A 16,427-nucleotide genomic window follows, 5' to 3' on the forward strand; every position below is an offset into this window, starting at 1 on the left:
AGCTTAGGGCTAGGAAAGTATCAAAATGAAGGAATTCTATCAACACATTTGAGACTCACTAATTCACTTAACAAATACTTGCTTAATGCCTACCATTTGCCAGATTTATGCTTTAAAAAGGTAAGTCTCAGTCGGGTGATGGTGGTGCTTGCCTTTAATCCTAGCACTCAAGAGGCAGAGGCAGGAGATCTCTGTGAATTCAAGGCCAGCTGTTTGATGTACAGAGCGAGTTCCAGGACAGGTTCCAAAGCTACATAGAGAAACCAAATCTCAAAAAAAGGCAAATCTGGATCTCTATCCCCTTTTGGTAGTAACAGAAGATAATGTGTAGTCCCAAGGATACAAAAATACAAAAATGTAGGTTTCATCTTTAGGGCTGACACAATGCTTAATCTGCAGTCCTTTTTTCTTGTGCATCCAGGAAATAATCTAGACCCAGCTCTATTTCAGAACAGTTCTTTGGGACTTAGATGGAGTCTGACAAGATCTGGATCACCACCAGCCTGGTCCTTAAGGTGCACAGGCTGGCAGACTCCTCCAAGAGTTGGTTATGACATTGCCTCTAGAGTTGGTCATTGCAAGTTGTTGTAAGGGATAGTGTGGAATTGCAAATGTTACCACCATTTTCTAGCATAATCATGTATGTTTTAGTATACATCTAAATACACACTAGCAGAAAGAAAAGACTTGTGAACTGATAACAAAAACAGAAAAACCCTTTTGATTCATTTAATTATCTAGAATAAATAAAGCCTCTTAGGTTGTATTTAAGAGAGGCAAAACCTGCATGCCACCTTTTAAGCAGTTACTTATACTCTTTGCTACAACAAATATTTGTAATAAAAATAGTGTTCCTTTTAGCCTCTGATACAAGGGTTCTACATGTAAACCTGTTCAATAAATGTTTAACCTGGAGATACAGAGAAGCATTTCTCTTGATCAACATTTTTATCATTGGATTGCATCATAGATTTTTAAAATATCTGCACAAACGCTTAACTAGCATATATGCTGACTTTACATTTAGATTCAGAAGTCAAATATCGAAGTATAAACTCAAGCCAATAAATACATGAAACAAACAGGTAAAAAAAAAAAAGCTATGTCACTAAGTACATGATTTCCGTTTATGCCATTTGTGGGCATGTCACTGCCCTTAAGATCTGAATTACGCAGGGCGGTGGTGGTGCACACCTTTAATCCCAGCACTCGGGAGGCAGAGGCAGGCGGATCTCTGTGAGTTCGAGGCCAGGCTGGACCGACAGCCTCCAAAACAATACAGAGAAACCCTGTCTCGTAAATATCAAAAAAAAAAAAAAAGATGTGAATTACACAAGGTTAGAGTTTAGGTATTCAACATATGTCTGACAGTGCTAGTACAGGCTGACTCAGCACATGCTGGGCACTGCTAGGTACAGTACAACTAACTAAAGCAATAAAAACAGTCCCAGAAAGCAAACTAAGGATCAACAAGTCTAAGTCAAGATAGGTAGTGATGGGCTAGTATGGGCATGCTTCCTGACAGAAGCTAGCAAGGAACCAGGTTGTCTCACAGCTGAATAAGCAAACAGAGTTTAAATGACAATAGATGGAAGACACCACACAAATAGTTTACATTAAAGTAAAAAAATTACCTGAAAAAGACCCTTTCACACAAATTAATATACTTTACTTCAAATGAATGTAATTTTAATATTATTGCCCATTCATTAAATTTCCCTACTTCAAAACTGAAATACAATACATTTGCAGTAGAATTTGTAACTAGAAATTGCTCTCAGGAACAGAAACTAAGAGAAATTTCACATTCTGAAAAGTCGGCCTGGATTACATTCTGCCTTTAAAAATACCTATAAGGTTATCAGTAGAAGTCACAAAAACCAACAACAAAAAAATCCAAACTAAGAAATCCAAAAATCATTTCTAAAAATAGACTCATACACTATGAAATCAGTGATCTTTAAAAGTACAAGTTCAAATTCTGATAAGTAATTTTATCATATCAGTTAACTAACTCTAAGTATTAAAACTATAGCTTTGTGTCCCAAAAACTATCAGAAGTTTATGACAAGTTGGACTACTTGTATGAAATTTGATCACTTACTTAACAGATTTACTCAAAAATGGTAATGATCAGAAAAATGATTGTAAATCATAATTCCTTGTTTAAAAAATACATGCCAATTACTTTTTAAATCTAATTTAGAAATGGGGGAAACAGAAAAGGCTGAAATCAAGCTGTATTCTATCTACTCCAGTTGTATATACCAAACATCACAAACAAAATTTACCATGTTATACTGGCTAGCCTTTCCTATGGGAACTGTGAGAAAGAATACAGTTTGGAATTTCAGGCATAATTTCAAACTACCGTAATAATAACACTTCAATATTTATTACTGACAATTTGAATAAATGGAGACAAATTAAACAGAACTAAAATAACTACTTTTACCATGGCTTTTCTGACCACATCCATAATCAAGACATCTAAATTGTACGTAATCAAAATGTCACTTCACACAAAGATAAAAATCTAATCACAGCATTCAATTTCTCACATGTGCAAAGTTTATAAAACTCTACCAGAAAGATAATTTACTTTTCCTAAAAATCATGAAAATTTCAAGTTAAAATCTATGGTGGGAAGGCAGAAAAACAGAGCCCTCCACAGCAGACGTCTGCTTCCAGCTCTCCTGCTGATGCCATGCAGAGCACTGGTCTGGAGCAGATCACTAGTCATCTGTGCCCGTGTACTGCATCTGGACAAAGGATATGTATACTCCATCCCTACATGAGGATGGTGCCGGTGAGAACCAGATGTGAAAACTCTGAAGAACACTGTTAGTACTAAGCTCATGCCAGACTATTACTACTGTTATTGGCATCAGCTCTCAACATCCTACAGTTCAGCCAATGAAGTCACTAATGAAAGCACATGTGAGTCAAAGAAAGCGCAAGTAAAGCAGAAGGCCCCTCCCACAGCACGCGGACTTACGTCCTGCATTTGGGCGTTGAACACCGCACAAGATGACAAGTGAAAAGACTGAATCATGACCTGAGCAACACCCTGTGGATCAGAATACAATGCACCTTCCAGGTGAGAAAGCAGACATCTGCATGACTTTGTGTAAATTCAAAGAATAAGGTCAAGTCAATTAAAAGAGGGACCTATCTCCCATCTATAGAATAAAAAGTGAGAACTAGGTCAGTGGTTTCCAAACTCTAACGTATTACTTGTCTCTAAATCAGTGGAACTCCTTTTAGAGAGAGAGAGAGAGAGAGAGAGAGAGAGAGAGAGAGAGAGGTTTATAAATCAGGTTTAAAGTGGTGCTCTTAAAATAATGACATCCTAAACTTTGCAAGTAAATGGACAGAACTAGAAAAACCATCCTGAGTGGGGTAACCCAAATCAAAAAGACAAGTAAATATAGTATGTACTCACTCATAAGTAGATACAAGACATAAAGCAAAAGATACTCAGCCTACAATCCACAAAGCTTGAACCCTTTTCCAGATACGGAAGCAGATGGAGAAATCCACAACTAACCAATGGACCAAGCTCCTGGAGCACAATCAAAGTGAGGGAGGAGCGATAATGTGAATAAAGGAGTCAAGACCATGATGGGGAAACCCACAGAAACAGCTGACCCGAGCTAGTGAGAGATCACTGACTCAGGTCTGACAAATGGGGATCCTGCATAAGACCAAACTAGACTTCCTTAATACAGGTGACAATGGCGTGACTAGGACAATATATGAGGCCAATAGCAGTGGGTCCAAGATCTAACTCTAAAGCACAAACTGACTTAGTGGAGCCCATTCTATATGGAGAGATACCTTGTCTAGCCTAGACACAGGATTGTGGAGGTGGAGAGGTGCCTTGGTCCTGCCTCAACAAGATGATGGGACAGACTTAGTAGACGTCCTAGGAGAGGCCTTACCCTCTCCCAAGAACAGATGGGAAGTGGGAGGAGCAGGAGGAGAGGAGGGAGGGGGAACTGGGATTGGAATGTAAAAATATAAATTAAGAAAAAAAGAAAAAAAAAGTGATGTCTATGGCCTGCAAGGTGACTTAAGTGGGTACAGTACCTGCTTAAGCCCCACATGTGGGAAGGAGGGAGGACTTTCAAAAAATGTTGGCCTCTAGCAAAACACAGATAAATGAAATATGAAAGATACAAAGAGAGTGAAAAAAGAGGGAGAGGAAGGGTAAAACAAGGAGGAACAGAAAAAGTCCTCTTTTGCACACAGAAGCAACAAAACTCCACAACCATTGCCTTGAATACAAGATCTTAGTAAGACAGTCTGAAAGCTTGTAGACTAGGTGTCAAATATGTACCAGCTCCACAGCTATGACTTAAGACCTCTGAAAAAGGCCTAAAGGAGACTGTAAGATTACCAAAGTTTAGTAAACTTATCAAACGACTAAGTATTTTGAAGTGCTACAATCTAAACTCCACTAAATTTACAGAAAGAATTTACTATTAAATTTAATCTTTCATGGGAAAATAAAAGTCAGCTCCCCAAATTAAAAAAAACAAACAAACTTAAATTAAGAGTACAGGATCACTCAATTCAACAATAAGTTCTTTTCTTATTTTTACTTTATTGAGCTATGCATTTTTCCTCATTCCCCTTCCCTCCACCCCTCTCCCATTCCACCATTCCTCCTGCCCCCCCACACTCCCAATTTCCTCAGGAGATCTTATCTTTTTCCCTTTCCTCAGTAGATCCATGTGTGTCTCTCACAGGGTCCTCTTTGGTACCTAGGCTCTCTGGGGTTGTGGGCTGTAGGTTGGTTGTTCCTTGATTTATGACTAATATCCACTTATGAGTGAGTATATATTATAGTTGTCTTTCTGGGTCTGGATTACCCCCACTCTAGTTCCATCCATTTACCTGAAAATCTCAAGATGTCATTGTTTTATACTGCTGAGTAATACTCCATTGTGTAAATATACCACATTTTCCTTATCCATTCTTTGGTGGACAGGCATTTAAGTTGTTTTCAGGTTCTGGCTATTATGAATAAAGCTGCTATGAACATACTTGAGCAAATGTCCTTTTGGTGTGAAGGTGTATTCTTTGGGGATGTGCCCAAAAGTGGTATTGATGGGTCTTGAGGTAGATTAATTCCCAATTTTCTGAGAAACTGCCAAACTGATTTCCAAAGTGGCTGTACAACTTTGTACTCCCACCAGCAATGGAGGAGTGTTCCCCACTACTCCACATCCTTTCCAGTACAAGTGGACATCAGAGTTTTCAATCTTGGTCATTCTGACAGGTGTAAGATGGTATCTCAGCATTGTTTGTTTTTGTTTTTTGTTTTTTTTTTTTTTTTGGTTTTTCGAGACAGGGTTTCTCTGTATTGTTTTGGAGGCTGTCCTGGAACGCACTCTGTAGACCAGGCTGGCCTCGAACTCACAGAGATCTGCCTGCCTCTGCCTCCCGAGAGCTGGGATTAAAGGCATGCTCCACCAAAGCCCGGCTCTCAGCATTGTTTTGATTCCCATTTTTCTGATGACTAAGGATGTTGAGCATTTCCTTAAGTGTCTTTCAGCCATTTCAGATTCCTCTGTTTAGATCTGTACCCCATTTTTTAATGGGTTACATGTCTTTTGACATCTAGTTTCTTGAGTTCTTTGTATGTTTCAGAGAATAGCCTCTGTCAAATGTGGGGTTGGTAAACATAATTTCCCATTCTAAAGGCTGCCATTTTGTCTTGTTGACAGTGTCCTTTGCTTTACAGAAGCTTCTCAGTTTCAGGAGGTCCCATTTATTGCTGCTCTCAATGTCTGTGCTACTGGTGTTATGTTTAGGAAGTGATCTCCTGTGCCAATGAGTTCAAAGGTACTTGCCACTTTCTCTTCTATGAAGTTCAGCATGGTGGTTTTATGTTGAGGTCTTTGATCCATTTGGACTTGAGTTTTGTGCATGGTGATAGATATGGAACTATGCGCATTCTTCTACATGTCGACATCCAGTTATGCCAGCACCATCTGTTGAATATTCTTTTTCCCTTTTATAATTGTAGCTTCTTTGTCAAAAATCAGGTGTTCACAGGTGTGAGGGTTAATGTCATGGTCTTCAATTCGATTCCATTGGTCCACTTGTCTGTTTTTATGCCAATACCAAGCTGTTCTCATTACTGTAGCTCTATAGTAGAGCTTGAAGTCCAAAATGGTGATGTCTCTGGAAGTTCCTTTAAGGATTGTTTTGGCTACCCTGGGTTTTTTGTTTTTCTATATGAAATTGAGTATTATCCTTTAGAGGCCTGTGAAGAATTTTGTTAGGATTTTGCCGGGTATTGCATTGAATCTGTAGATTACTTTTTATAGGATTGCCATTTTTACTATGTTAATCTTACCTATCCAAGAGCATGAGAGATCTTTTCATTTTCTGACACCTTCTTTAATTTCTTTCTTCAAAGATTTAAAGGTCTTGTTATACAAGTCTTTCACTTGTTTGGTTACCCCAAGATATTTTATGTTAGTTGTGGCTATTGTAAAGGGTGATGTTTCCCTGATTTCTTTCTCATCCCATTTATACAGGGGGGGGGGCTTCTGATTTTAGTCTTATATCCTGCTACATTACTGAAGGTGTTTATCAGTTGTAGGGGTTCCCTGGTACAATTTTTAGGATCCCTTATGAATACTATTATATCATCAGCAAATTGTGAAAGTTTGACTTTTTCTTTTCCAATTTGTATCTCCTTGATCCGCTTTTGCTGTCTTATTGCCCTAACTAGAACTTTGAGTATTATATTGAATAGATATGGAGAGAGTGGACAGCCTTGTGTTGTTTCAGTGGAATCACTTTGAGCTTCTCTCTACTTAGTTTGATATTGGCTTGCTGTAAATTGCTTCTATTGTGTTTAGTTATGTTCCTCGTATCCCTGTTCTCTCCAAGACCTTTATCATGAAAAGTTGTTGAATGTTGTCAAAGGCCTTTTAGAATCTAATGAGATGATCATGATCTTGGGGTTTGTTTGTTTGTTTTTCAGTTTGTTTATATGGTAGACTACATTGATAGATTTTCATATACTGAACCATCCCTGCATCTCTGGGATAAAGCTACTTGGTCATGGTGGATTTTTTGATGTGTTCTTGGATTTAGTTTGCAATTATTTTTGCATCAATGTTCATGAGAGAGACTGGTCTGTAATTCTCTTTCTTGTCTTTATGTGGTTTGGGTATCAGGGTAACTGTAGCCTCTTGAAAACAATTTGGCAATGTTCCTTCTGTTTCTATTGTGTGGAACGATTTGAGGAGTATTGGTATTAGCTTTTCTCGGAACTTCAGTTAGAATTCTGTGCTGAAACCATCTGGCATTGGCCTTTTTTTGGTTGGGAGACTCTTGATGCTTATTTCTATTTCCATAGTGGTTATGGTCTATTTAATTTGATTTAATTTTGGTATATGATACTTATCCAGAAAATAGTCCATTTCCTTTAAAATTTCCAATTTTGAGGAGTACAGGTTTTTGAGGTATGACCTGATGATTCTCTGGATTTCCTCAGTGTCTGTTGATGTATCTCCTTTTTCACTTCTGATTTTGTTAATTTTGATATTATCTCTCTTTCCCTTTTGGTTAATTTGGATAAAGGTTTGTCTGTTTTGTTGATTTTCTCAAAGAATCAACTCTTTGTTTCATTGATTCTTTATATTGCTTTCTTTGTTTCTATTTTGTTTATTTCAGCTCTCAATTTGATTATTTCCCGACATCTACTCCTCCTGGATGAGTTTCCTTCTTTCTGTTCTTAAGCTTTCTGGTAGGTAGGTGTTCTATTAATTCGATAGTGTGAGATTTTTCTAGTTTCTTTACGTAGGCATTTAGTGCTATGAATTTTCCTCCTAGCACTGCATTCACTGTGTCCCATAAGTGGGTATATTGTGCGGTCACTTTCACTGAATTCAGGAAGTCTTTTATTTCTTTCTTTATTTCTTCCTTGACCCAGTGTTGACTCAGTTGAGCACTGTTCAATTTCCATGAGTTTGTGGGCTTTCTGCAATTGGTGTTATTAAATTCTAGCTTTAAGTCATGATGATCTGATAAGATACAGATGTTTATTCTAACTTTTTTGTATCTGTTGAGGTTTGCTTTGTTACTGAGTACATGGTCGCTTTTACAGAAGGTTCCATGAAGTATTGAGAAGAAGGTATACTCTTGTGTTTGAGTGCAATGTTCTATATATGTCCATTAAGCCAATTTGAATAATGTCTGTTGGTTCCTTTATTTCTCTGAGAAGTGTCTGTCTGGCAGAACTGTCCAGTGGTGAGATTCTGGTGTTGAAGTCTCTCACTCTTAATGTATGGGGCTTGATGTGTGATTTAAGCTTTAGTAATGTTTCTTTTACAAATGAGGGTACCCTTGTATTTGGGGCATACATGTTCAGAACTGACACTTCATGTTGATGGATTTTTCCTATGACGAATATGAAATGTCCTTCTTCATCCCTTTTGAATAGTTTTTATTTGAAGTCTATTTTGATAGATAATAGGATAGCTATTCCAGCTTGTTTCTTAGGTCCATTTGACTGGAAAATCTTTCCCAACCCTCTACTCTGAGGTAATGTCTGTCTTTGAGGTTGAGATGTGTTTCTTTTATGTAGCAGAAGGATAGATTCTGTTTTTATAACCAACCAGTCTGTGTCTTTTTATAGGCAAGTTTAGTTCATTGATATTAAGAGATATTAATGACCAGTGATTGCTAGTTCCTGTTATTTTTGTTTTTATTGTTGTTGTTGTTGCTTTGGTGTGTGTGTGTGTGTGTGTGTGTGTGTTTCCCTTCTTTTGAATTTGCTGGTATGCTCTTCTTAGTGTAGCTAACTTCCTTGGGTTGGAGTTTTCCTTCTAGTACTTTCTGTAGAACTGGATTTGTGGACAGGTATTGTTTAAATATGGTTTTGTTGTGGAATATCTTGTTTTCTCCATCTATAGTGATTGAAAGCTTTTCTGGATATAGTATTCTGGGCTGGCATTCATGGTCTCTTAGTGTATGCATAGCGCCTGACCAGGACCTTCTGGCTTTGTTTATACTGAGAAGTTGGGTGTAATTCTGATAAGTTTGCCTTTATAGGCTACTTGGCCTTTTTCCTTTGCAGATCTTAATATTCCTCTTTATTCTGCATGTTTGATATTTTGATTATAGGTTTGCCTTTATAGGTTACTTGGTCTTTTTCCTTTGCAGATCTTAATATTCTTTCTTTATTCTGCATGTTTGGTGTTTTGATTATTATGGGAAAGGGAACTTTTTTTTTTTTTTGGTTCAGTCTATTTGGTGTGCTGTAAGCTTCATGTGCTTTCATAGGCCTGTCCTTCTTTGAGTTGGTAAAGTTTTCTTCTACGATTCTGTTGAATATATTTTCTGTGCTTTGAGCTATACCTCTTCTCCTTCTTCTATTTCTATTATTCTTAGGTTCAGTCTTTTCATTGTGTCCCAGATTTCCTGGATATTTTGTGTTAAGAATTTGTTGGATTTAACATTTTTTTGACCAATGAAATCTACATCCTTTATCGTATCTTCAGCGCCTGAGATTCTCTCTTCCCCTTCTTGTATTCTGTTGTTTATGCTCGCATCTGCAGTTCTCCCACTTCCAGAGTTTCTCGGTTTGTGTTTTCTTTAGTGCCTCTACTTCAGTTTTCAAGTCTGGAACTATTTCCTTCACCTGTTTGATTGCTCTTTCTTGGTTCTCTTTTAGGGATTTTTTTTTCACCCAATGTTTTGTTTGTTTTTTCCTCCCTTTCTTTAATGGAATTTTTCAAATCCTCTTTAAGGGCCTCAATCATCATCATAAGTTATTTTTAAGGTTGTTTTCTTCCGCTTCATCTGCATTAGGATGTTAAGTCTTGCTGTTGTAGAAACACTAGTTTCTCATGGTGCTCTATTGCTCTTTGCGTTGTTTAATGTATTCTTATATTGTTGTCCACCCATCTCTTCCTCCAACCAGTACAGAAGAAGTCTGTGTTTCACAGGGTCCTCTTTCTCCAATTGGTGTAGTTGGGAGCTGTGACTCCGTTGAACGCTCCTTCAGGTAGAGGCAGGGTAGCGTCTCCAGTGATAGCTCCTCTATGTGTAGGCAGGGCTGGAGCTGAGGTTCCAGTGGTCGGATAGTTTATAGATGCCTCTGCTGTAGCACGGCCCAAGGAGCTCATACTCTCCCAGTCTTGGAGGCCTAGCTCAGCCCGCAGCACTCCTGCTCTCCAACAATAAATACTTATTCTCAACTCTCAAGTTTGATATATTTTTAGAACTAAAAATCATCCGTTATAGTCCCTTTAAAGCAAAACTATATTATTATTGTTTATTATCTAGTTTAGAATCTAAACTAAGAATAACTGCGTAGCCAGCAAAGACTCCCTTTCCCACATTCACAGATGAGCATACAGATGAGCATCCAGACCAGACAGAGTGAGCACCCTTGACAAGAGGGGGCAGCATGATATGCTCTCTGGCAATTCAGTTGCTGTGGAATAATCCTTCTGCACACTGTGTGAACATGTGTTGTTACGATTGGTTTAATAAACAAGCTGACTGGCCAGTAGCTGAACAGGATACAGTTAGACAGTAAAGCCAAACTAGGAGAATGATGGGATGAGGAAGGGTGGACTCAGAGGAGTTACCAGACAGATGCAGAGGGAGCAGGACATGATGATGCTGTGTTGAAAAAAGGTACTGCCTTGAAGCGTACATAAGGAATACGGGTTAACTTAAAATGTAAGAGCTCGCTAGTAATAAGCCTGAGCTATTGGTTGACCCTTTTTTAATTAATATAAGCCTCAGTGTGTTTATGTGAGAGTGGCTGCAGGACAGGAAAGCTCCGCCTACACCAGTATATGAACATGGAGCTGAAGTTGTCTGGGTGAGAATCCTGGTTTTACCATTTGCCAGATGTGTCACTGGGTGAGTCATTTCCCTTCCTGTACTTACTCCCTCACTGCTAAGACAGAGGTGATGCTCATTGTGAGACTGAGCTCAGATATGTGGAGCATCAGAACAAGTGTTAGGTGCAAAGCAAATATTGTCTGTCACCATATTCTTCAACTAGACATATAACTACACTAAGACAAAAATATCTCAGTGCCTTATGGCAAGAAAAAATACTAATTCTATTCAACTAAGCTGACTATTAAAATTTGAGTTCTAAGATCACAGTTTCCTTCTTTTTTTGTAATATTAAAATATTATCAGCTCTGAAACAGCAGTAGACAAACAGTAGTTTAAAAATATCCTTACTGCACACATACACATATGTGCGCGTGCACACACACACTTCAGTGGCAGTATATGCCAAGGTACCTATGGAGTTTTGTTATTTCTGTGTTTCTTTTTAGGGTCTTATAAAGTCTAAAGCCTAAAGGTTTAGGAATCATTTTTTCTTTATTACATAAAACCACATTAAAAGGATAATACTTTGAAGTAACTGGAATATTCTGTTAAAATATTCATTCATCCATCTTGTAAAAATATTCTGCCCAGCTAGCTTTCGAATTCTAAATCAAAAAGAAACAATGTACTAAAAGTTTGTCTTTAAAGTTGATTATGTTGTTGATCTTAAAAATAATTAAATGTATGACCTACTATTTAATAATAAAATTTACCATTTTTATTCTAAATAGTTTCCTAATAGGCATTCTTTTTCTAAGCACAGAATTACATACCTACCCCCAACTCTGCCCTAAAGGTCTTCTAGCAAGCACTGGTACCACTTCTTAAAGACATAGGCTCCCATCATGATAAAAATCAGGTAGCAGTAGCCATTACAACACTAATGCATTTGTTTCTTTTGTCTGGCATCAACTTTCTAAACACGTCAGTTACTTTCATATCAGCAATTTAAACATCACCAAGTATAAATTCGGCATTATTTAAGAAGACAAGACCCTGGTGTCTATGGATGGGGAAAGTTCAACATTAAATAATAAGTACAGTTAAATTTCCTCTGTCAGCCATGGTCTATGGAGCCGAGAGAAAAGGCTGCTTTCTGTTTTTAGTAGCAGGAAGCTGCTGCTGTTACCTGAGCATGCTGGCCTTGTGCAAGCTCCTCTTTCCTGCGCTTCATGAGCTCTTTTCTCAGCTCTTTGGGTGCTCTCTCCACTTCATTTATAACCTACAGTGTAAAGCATGCAGGAGGTGGGGAATAATACTTTCTCCACAGAAAGCACATGCGTACGTGAGCCGAAAGCTACAAATCAACATTCAGGTTGTTTAAAGATTCCTTTCAACATGCATTAGCAAAAGCGTTAGTTGGTGGAAAAGAATAAAAAGACAGAGCATGCTTAATCTCAGTACAGAAAGGGACACCGCAGCACACACGTTCACTCATTGCCTGATTGTCCCCACACACCAATCAGTGAAGGCGTGCTCACAGCACCAGGGCTGAGGTAAAAGGGACAGATTCAACTGCCTTCTTGAGAGATCAAACAAACATACCTTTCGATATTGTTTGAGACACTGAACACATGAAAAGCTAACTCCATTTATAAAGTGAAAACTTTACAACAGGCTTGACAACATCAAAGAAACAGTTCTAGATGATCCCCTTCATGACACCAGGGTAGGAAAGGGAAGAAGGGAAGTGGGACTTCAAATGAACAAGGGAAAATAAGTGGACACTAAACTTTTTCCATAAAATATACCACTTTATACATGGTGTGACAAAAATATACCTAATGACTTTTTGTAGGACTGAATAATATTCTCTGTTGAAGCCAAAGCCAAGCTGGTCAACATCAAAAATCAGTAAGGTAAGCATTCTTAAAGTTTACTAAACTAGCTGGGCGGTGGTGGCGCACGCCTTTAATCCCAGCACTCGGGAGGCAGAGGCAGGCAGATCTCTGTGAGTTCGAGGCCAGGCTGGACCGACAGCCTCTAAAACAATACTGAGAAACCCTGTCTCATAAACCCCCCCAAAAAAAAGTTTACTAAACTATGACTTCTTACACCAAAGTATGTTTTAAAATGAAGTATATCTTTAAATTCCTTTTTTCCCCAAAAACCTAAATGTGACTTTCATCTGCCAAAAGATCTATAGTTCAGATCTGAAAAAGGAGCATGTGTTTATAAATAAAAGCACCAAAAGAACCCAGATTCCAAGTCACCACATGCCACTGGCACCCAGGAAAGAGACTGATTTTGATTTAACAGTGTCCTTAAAGTTCCCATTAGCAATTCCTCATGAAACCAAATCACCAGTAAAAGCAAGAGACTCCCCAAATGCAAGAAGTTTGGCAATAAGGAAAAAAAATACACAATGAGATTATCAAATATAAACACATCATGATCTCAAACATAACAAGTTAAAACTCTCCAAACTCAAAACAGTAACTATAGACTTATTCATCTAGAATTAAATAGTTACATCTTCTAATTTAATCTGATACAAACATTAACCTCTCAGCAAATGACGCAGAGTTTTTTTTTTAATTAGCACAGGTCTTTATCATGGTATATGAAGCAACTCTGTTAAGACATAACAAAAATACACAACCAGTTAGAAATTGTGGCTACAGCAAACAATGCTACACACCAGTATGCACACTGACCTAAGCAAAGTATGAAGTACTTGCTGATACTGCTCAGTCCTACTTGGACACATCCTTAACATTCAACAATGTAATGTTCAGTTTTCTTCCCAAGCAAATGCTAAAGGCAAATGTTAAAATTTTGGTAACTGAGACGTGTAATGAAAGTGAAAATATCTTTCTTAGTTTGGTTGAGATACTTTCTTCCAATCCCAATAGAACTGACCATTTTTCCCCTGGGGTGTTTATTTATATCCTGAAATGTAATGCAAATGAAAATGTAAATCTTTCTCCTGTACCAAAGACATAGAACAAGTCATAAAATTCTCACTGAAAACTGCTTGGATGTATGTTATTTCAGTCCTGGGACAAAAGGACAAACACGGGAAGCTTCTCTATGAGCCGACAACAATCAGTTCTGTAACATCACGGAAGAAACTCAGAAAAGCCAAAAGCCTTTTTATAATCACATTATCTTATGCTATTTTGAATACCAAGCTATTCAGTTTCTGTTTGGCAGAATGTCTAAGAAAATCATTATGTCTAAGAAAATCATTAAACCTAACAGAAAATTCAAAAATCAAGTAATTTGTAAATGATAATTCTTGTTGCCACTGGTAAATACCAATGACATTAAATTCTCTTGAAAAAGCATTTCTAAATAAGACCCTAAATATTGCATTAATAAGAGGGAAATGACAGAATGAAATACAGCTTGAACTTCATTTGAAGATTTGGCTCAAAATTAAGGGAGATGGAGCACAGAAACCTCTTTTATTCCTGTTTTCTTGGCAGTAAAATGAGGATAATATCTGACCTCACTAACTGCCACCTATCACTGTTTAGAAAAAAGAACAAAGGAATGAATGAATGACTGCTATTCAGTTACCAGCTATTATTCCTAACTCCTTAGATAGTCTTCAATTTGCATTTTAAAAACAGCTATGATAATTAATAACGCAGCTGCACTTACCTCCTTCTTGCGGTTTCTTAGCATATTCTGGAATTTGGACAGCTCCTTCTCTTGCTCTCCTTTGATTCGTTTAGCTTCATCTCGCAAGCGGTTCGTATGTTCTTGTTCTAGTCGTTCAATTGTCTGTTTCTGCTGCTTCTCAAGATTCTCAATTTCCTGGTCATATTGTCGCTTCTTACTCTGTAAAACAATGCAGTCTGTTACCACTTTAATTCATCAAATATTCAAGTAGTTATGCAATTCTAAATATAGAAATATGTATTCAAAAGTATGCAAGGAAAGAAAGAAAGAAGTAAGTTGAAGCCAGGTACGGTAGCACATGGCTCTAATTCCAGTACCTGAGAAATGGAGGCAGGAATGTAACACTACAGAGTGAGACACTGTCTCAAACAAACAAACAACAACACACCCTCAAAAATAAAAGAAAACGTTTCAGAAAATAATCTATGGAGGGAAAAGACACAATTTCTCAAATTTTGGAAAACAGACAAAGAAGACTGCAAAAGCACTCAGTGAGAATACCTCTCATTATTTTCTTGGGAACCTGCTGTGGTGACGGAATACAAAATCAACAAAGCCACAGAACACAAACAACAGTCCTCAACACTTACATTACAAAGCTACAAAAAACCGTAATTTAAATTTCAGTATTATTTTTAAATTATCTTTTTTTCCAACATACTTTAAGCTGGATGCTGAACTGAAATTTTGTACACCTCCCAGCCGTGGACACGTGTGAAAACTGAGGGCCTCAGCAACCAGTGCCACAGCAGCGCTTTCTACAGCAACAGTGGTGTGGAGATGTGGGCTTAACTACAGATAAGGGCCAGTGAAAAAAGAAAATTGTGAAAACCTGCTAAAAACGTCAGCCCGCTTGAAAACAACTGTTCTAGATCTCCTTAAAACTTCAGAGTCTAGAGAGCATAGGCAGTATTCTCCAAGATAAAGGTTTAACAAAGGACTTCCTCGGTAGGACCCCATTTGCCCACGAACTAAGGTCAACAATTGATAAGTGGGACTTCATAAAACTAAAAAGCCTCTAACATCTTAAAGAAACAATCAGCTGAAGAGGAAGCTCACAGAATGGGAAAGACTCCTTGCCAGTCCTAACTCAGACAGAGGATTGATATGCAGAATATATAAAGAACCCAAAAAAACAAAGAGTCAAAAATAACAAACAACCCATTCAAATCTGGGCCTGAGGCCGAACAGAGAGTTCTCAAAAGAAACTAAAATATTTCAATAAATGTTCATCATCCCTAGTAATCAGAGAATGCAATTCAAAACAACTCTGAGATTTCACCTAACCCCAAGCAGAAGGAAAAGACCAACGGAATGGCTGACAGCAAATGCTGCAAGAGAGGTAGAGGAGAGGGAAACCCTCACTCACTGTGGCAGAACTGCAAACTGCTGCAGCTACTGTAGTGTGGAGAATCCTCAAAAAGCTAAAAATAAATCTCCCAGAGGACACAGCTATGCCACTCCTTGGCATGTGCCCAAAGGACTTGACAGACTGGCTACCTACTTGACAATCCTGCCCACAGATGCCTGCTCAGCCATGCTCATTGCTGCTCTAGTCACAACAGCTAGGAAATGGGACCACCCTGAATAAATGTCCTGCAACTGACAAATGGATAATGAAAATGTGGTACATATACACCATAGAATACCACACAGCTACAAAAAAGTGAAGTCATGGAATTGCAGGCAAATGGATGGAAATAGAAAAGATTATACTGAGTGAGTTAACCCAGTCCCAGAAAGACAAACACATGTTTTCTTTCATTATAGCTCTTAACTTCAAATCTTCAGATTTGAGTGTGTAATCCCGAGTAATCCAGAAGCCAGGAAAGTAGCAAGGGATCATGGCAGAAGGAAAGGCACAACAGAGAGGAGACTAGCAAGTAAATGTAACTAGGAGAAATGGG

The 16,427-nt window shown here is 38.0% G+C and overlaps 1 protein-coding gene across 2 annotated transcripts in view; it reads right to left on the reverse strand.

The window, feature by feature from the left end:
• Window positions 1-16,427, reverse strand: part of Slk (STE20 like kinase) — a 68,267-nt gene that overhangs the window by 9,424 nt on the left and 42,416 nt on the right. Inside the window, exons 12-13 of one of the 2 annotated variants that reach the window (XM_040743308.1) lie at window positions 14,500-14,679; window positions 12,020-12,112 (exon numbers count right to left, since the gene is read on the reverse strand). In XM_040743308.1, the coding sequence (XP_040599242.1) occupies window positions 12,020-12,112; window positions 14,500-14,679 (273 nt within the window). The remainder of the gene's footprint in view (window positions 1-12,019; window positions 12,113-14,499; window positions 14,680-16,427) is intronic. The other variant, XM_040743311.1, reaches the window with a different exon arrangement.

Source organism: Mesocricetus auratus, unplaced genomic scaffold (assembly GCF_017639785.1).
Source record: "Mesocricetus auratus isolate SY011 unplaced genomic scaffold, BCM_Maur_2.0 Super-Scaffold_4256, whole genome shotgun sequence".
NCBI lineage: Eukaryota > Metazoa > Chordata > Mammalia > Rodentia > Cricetidae > Mesocricetus > Mesocricetus auratus.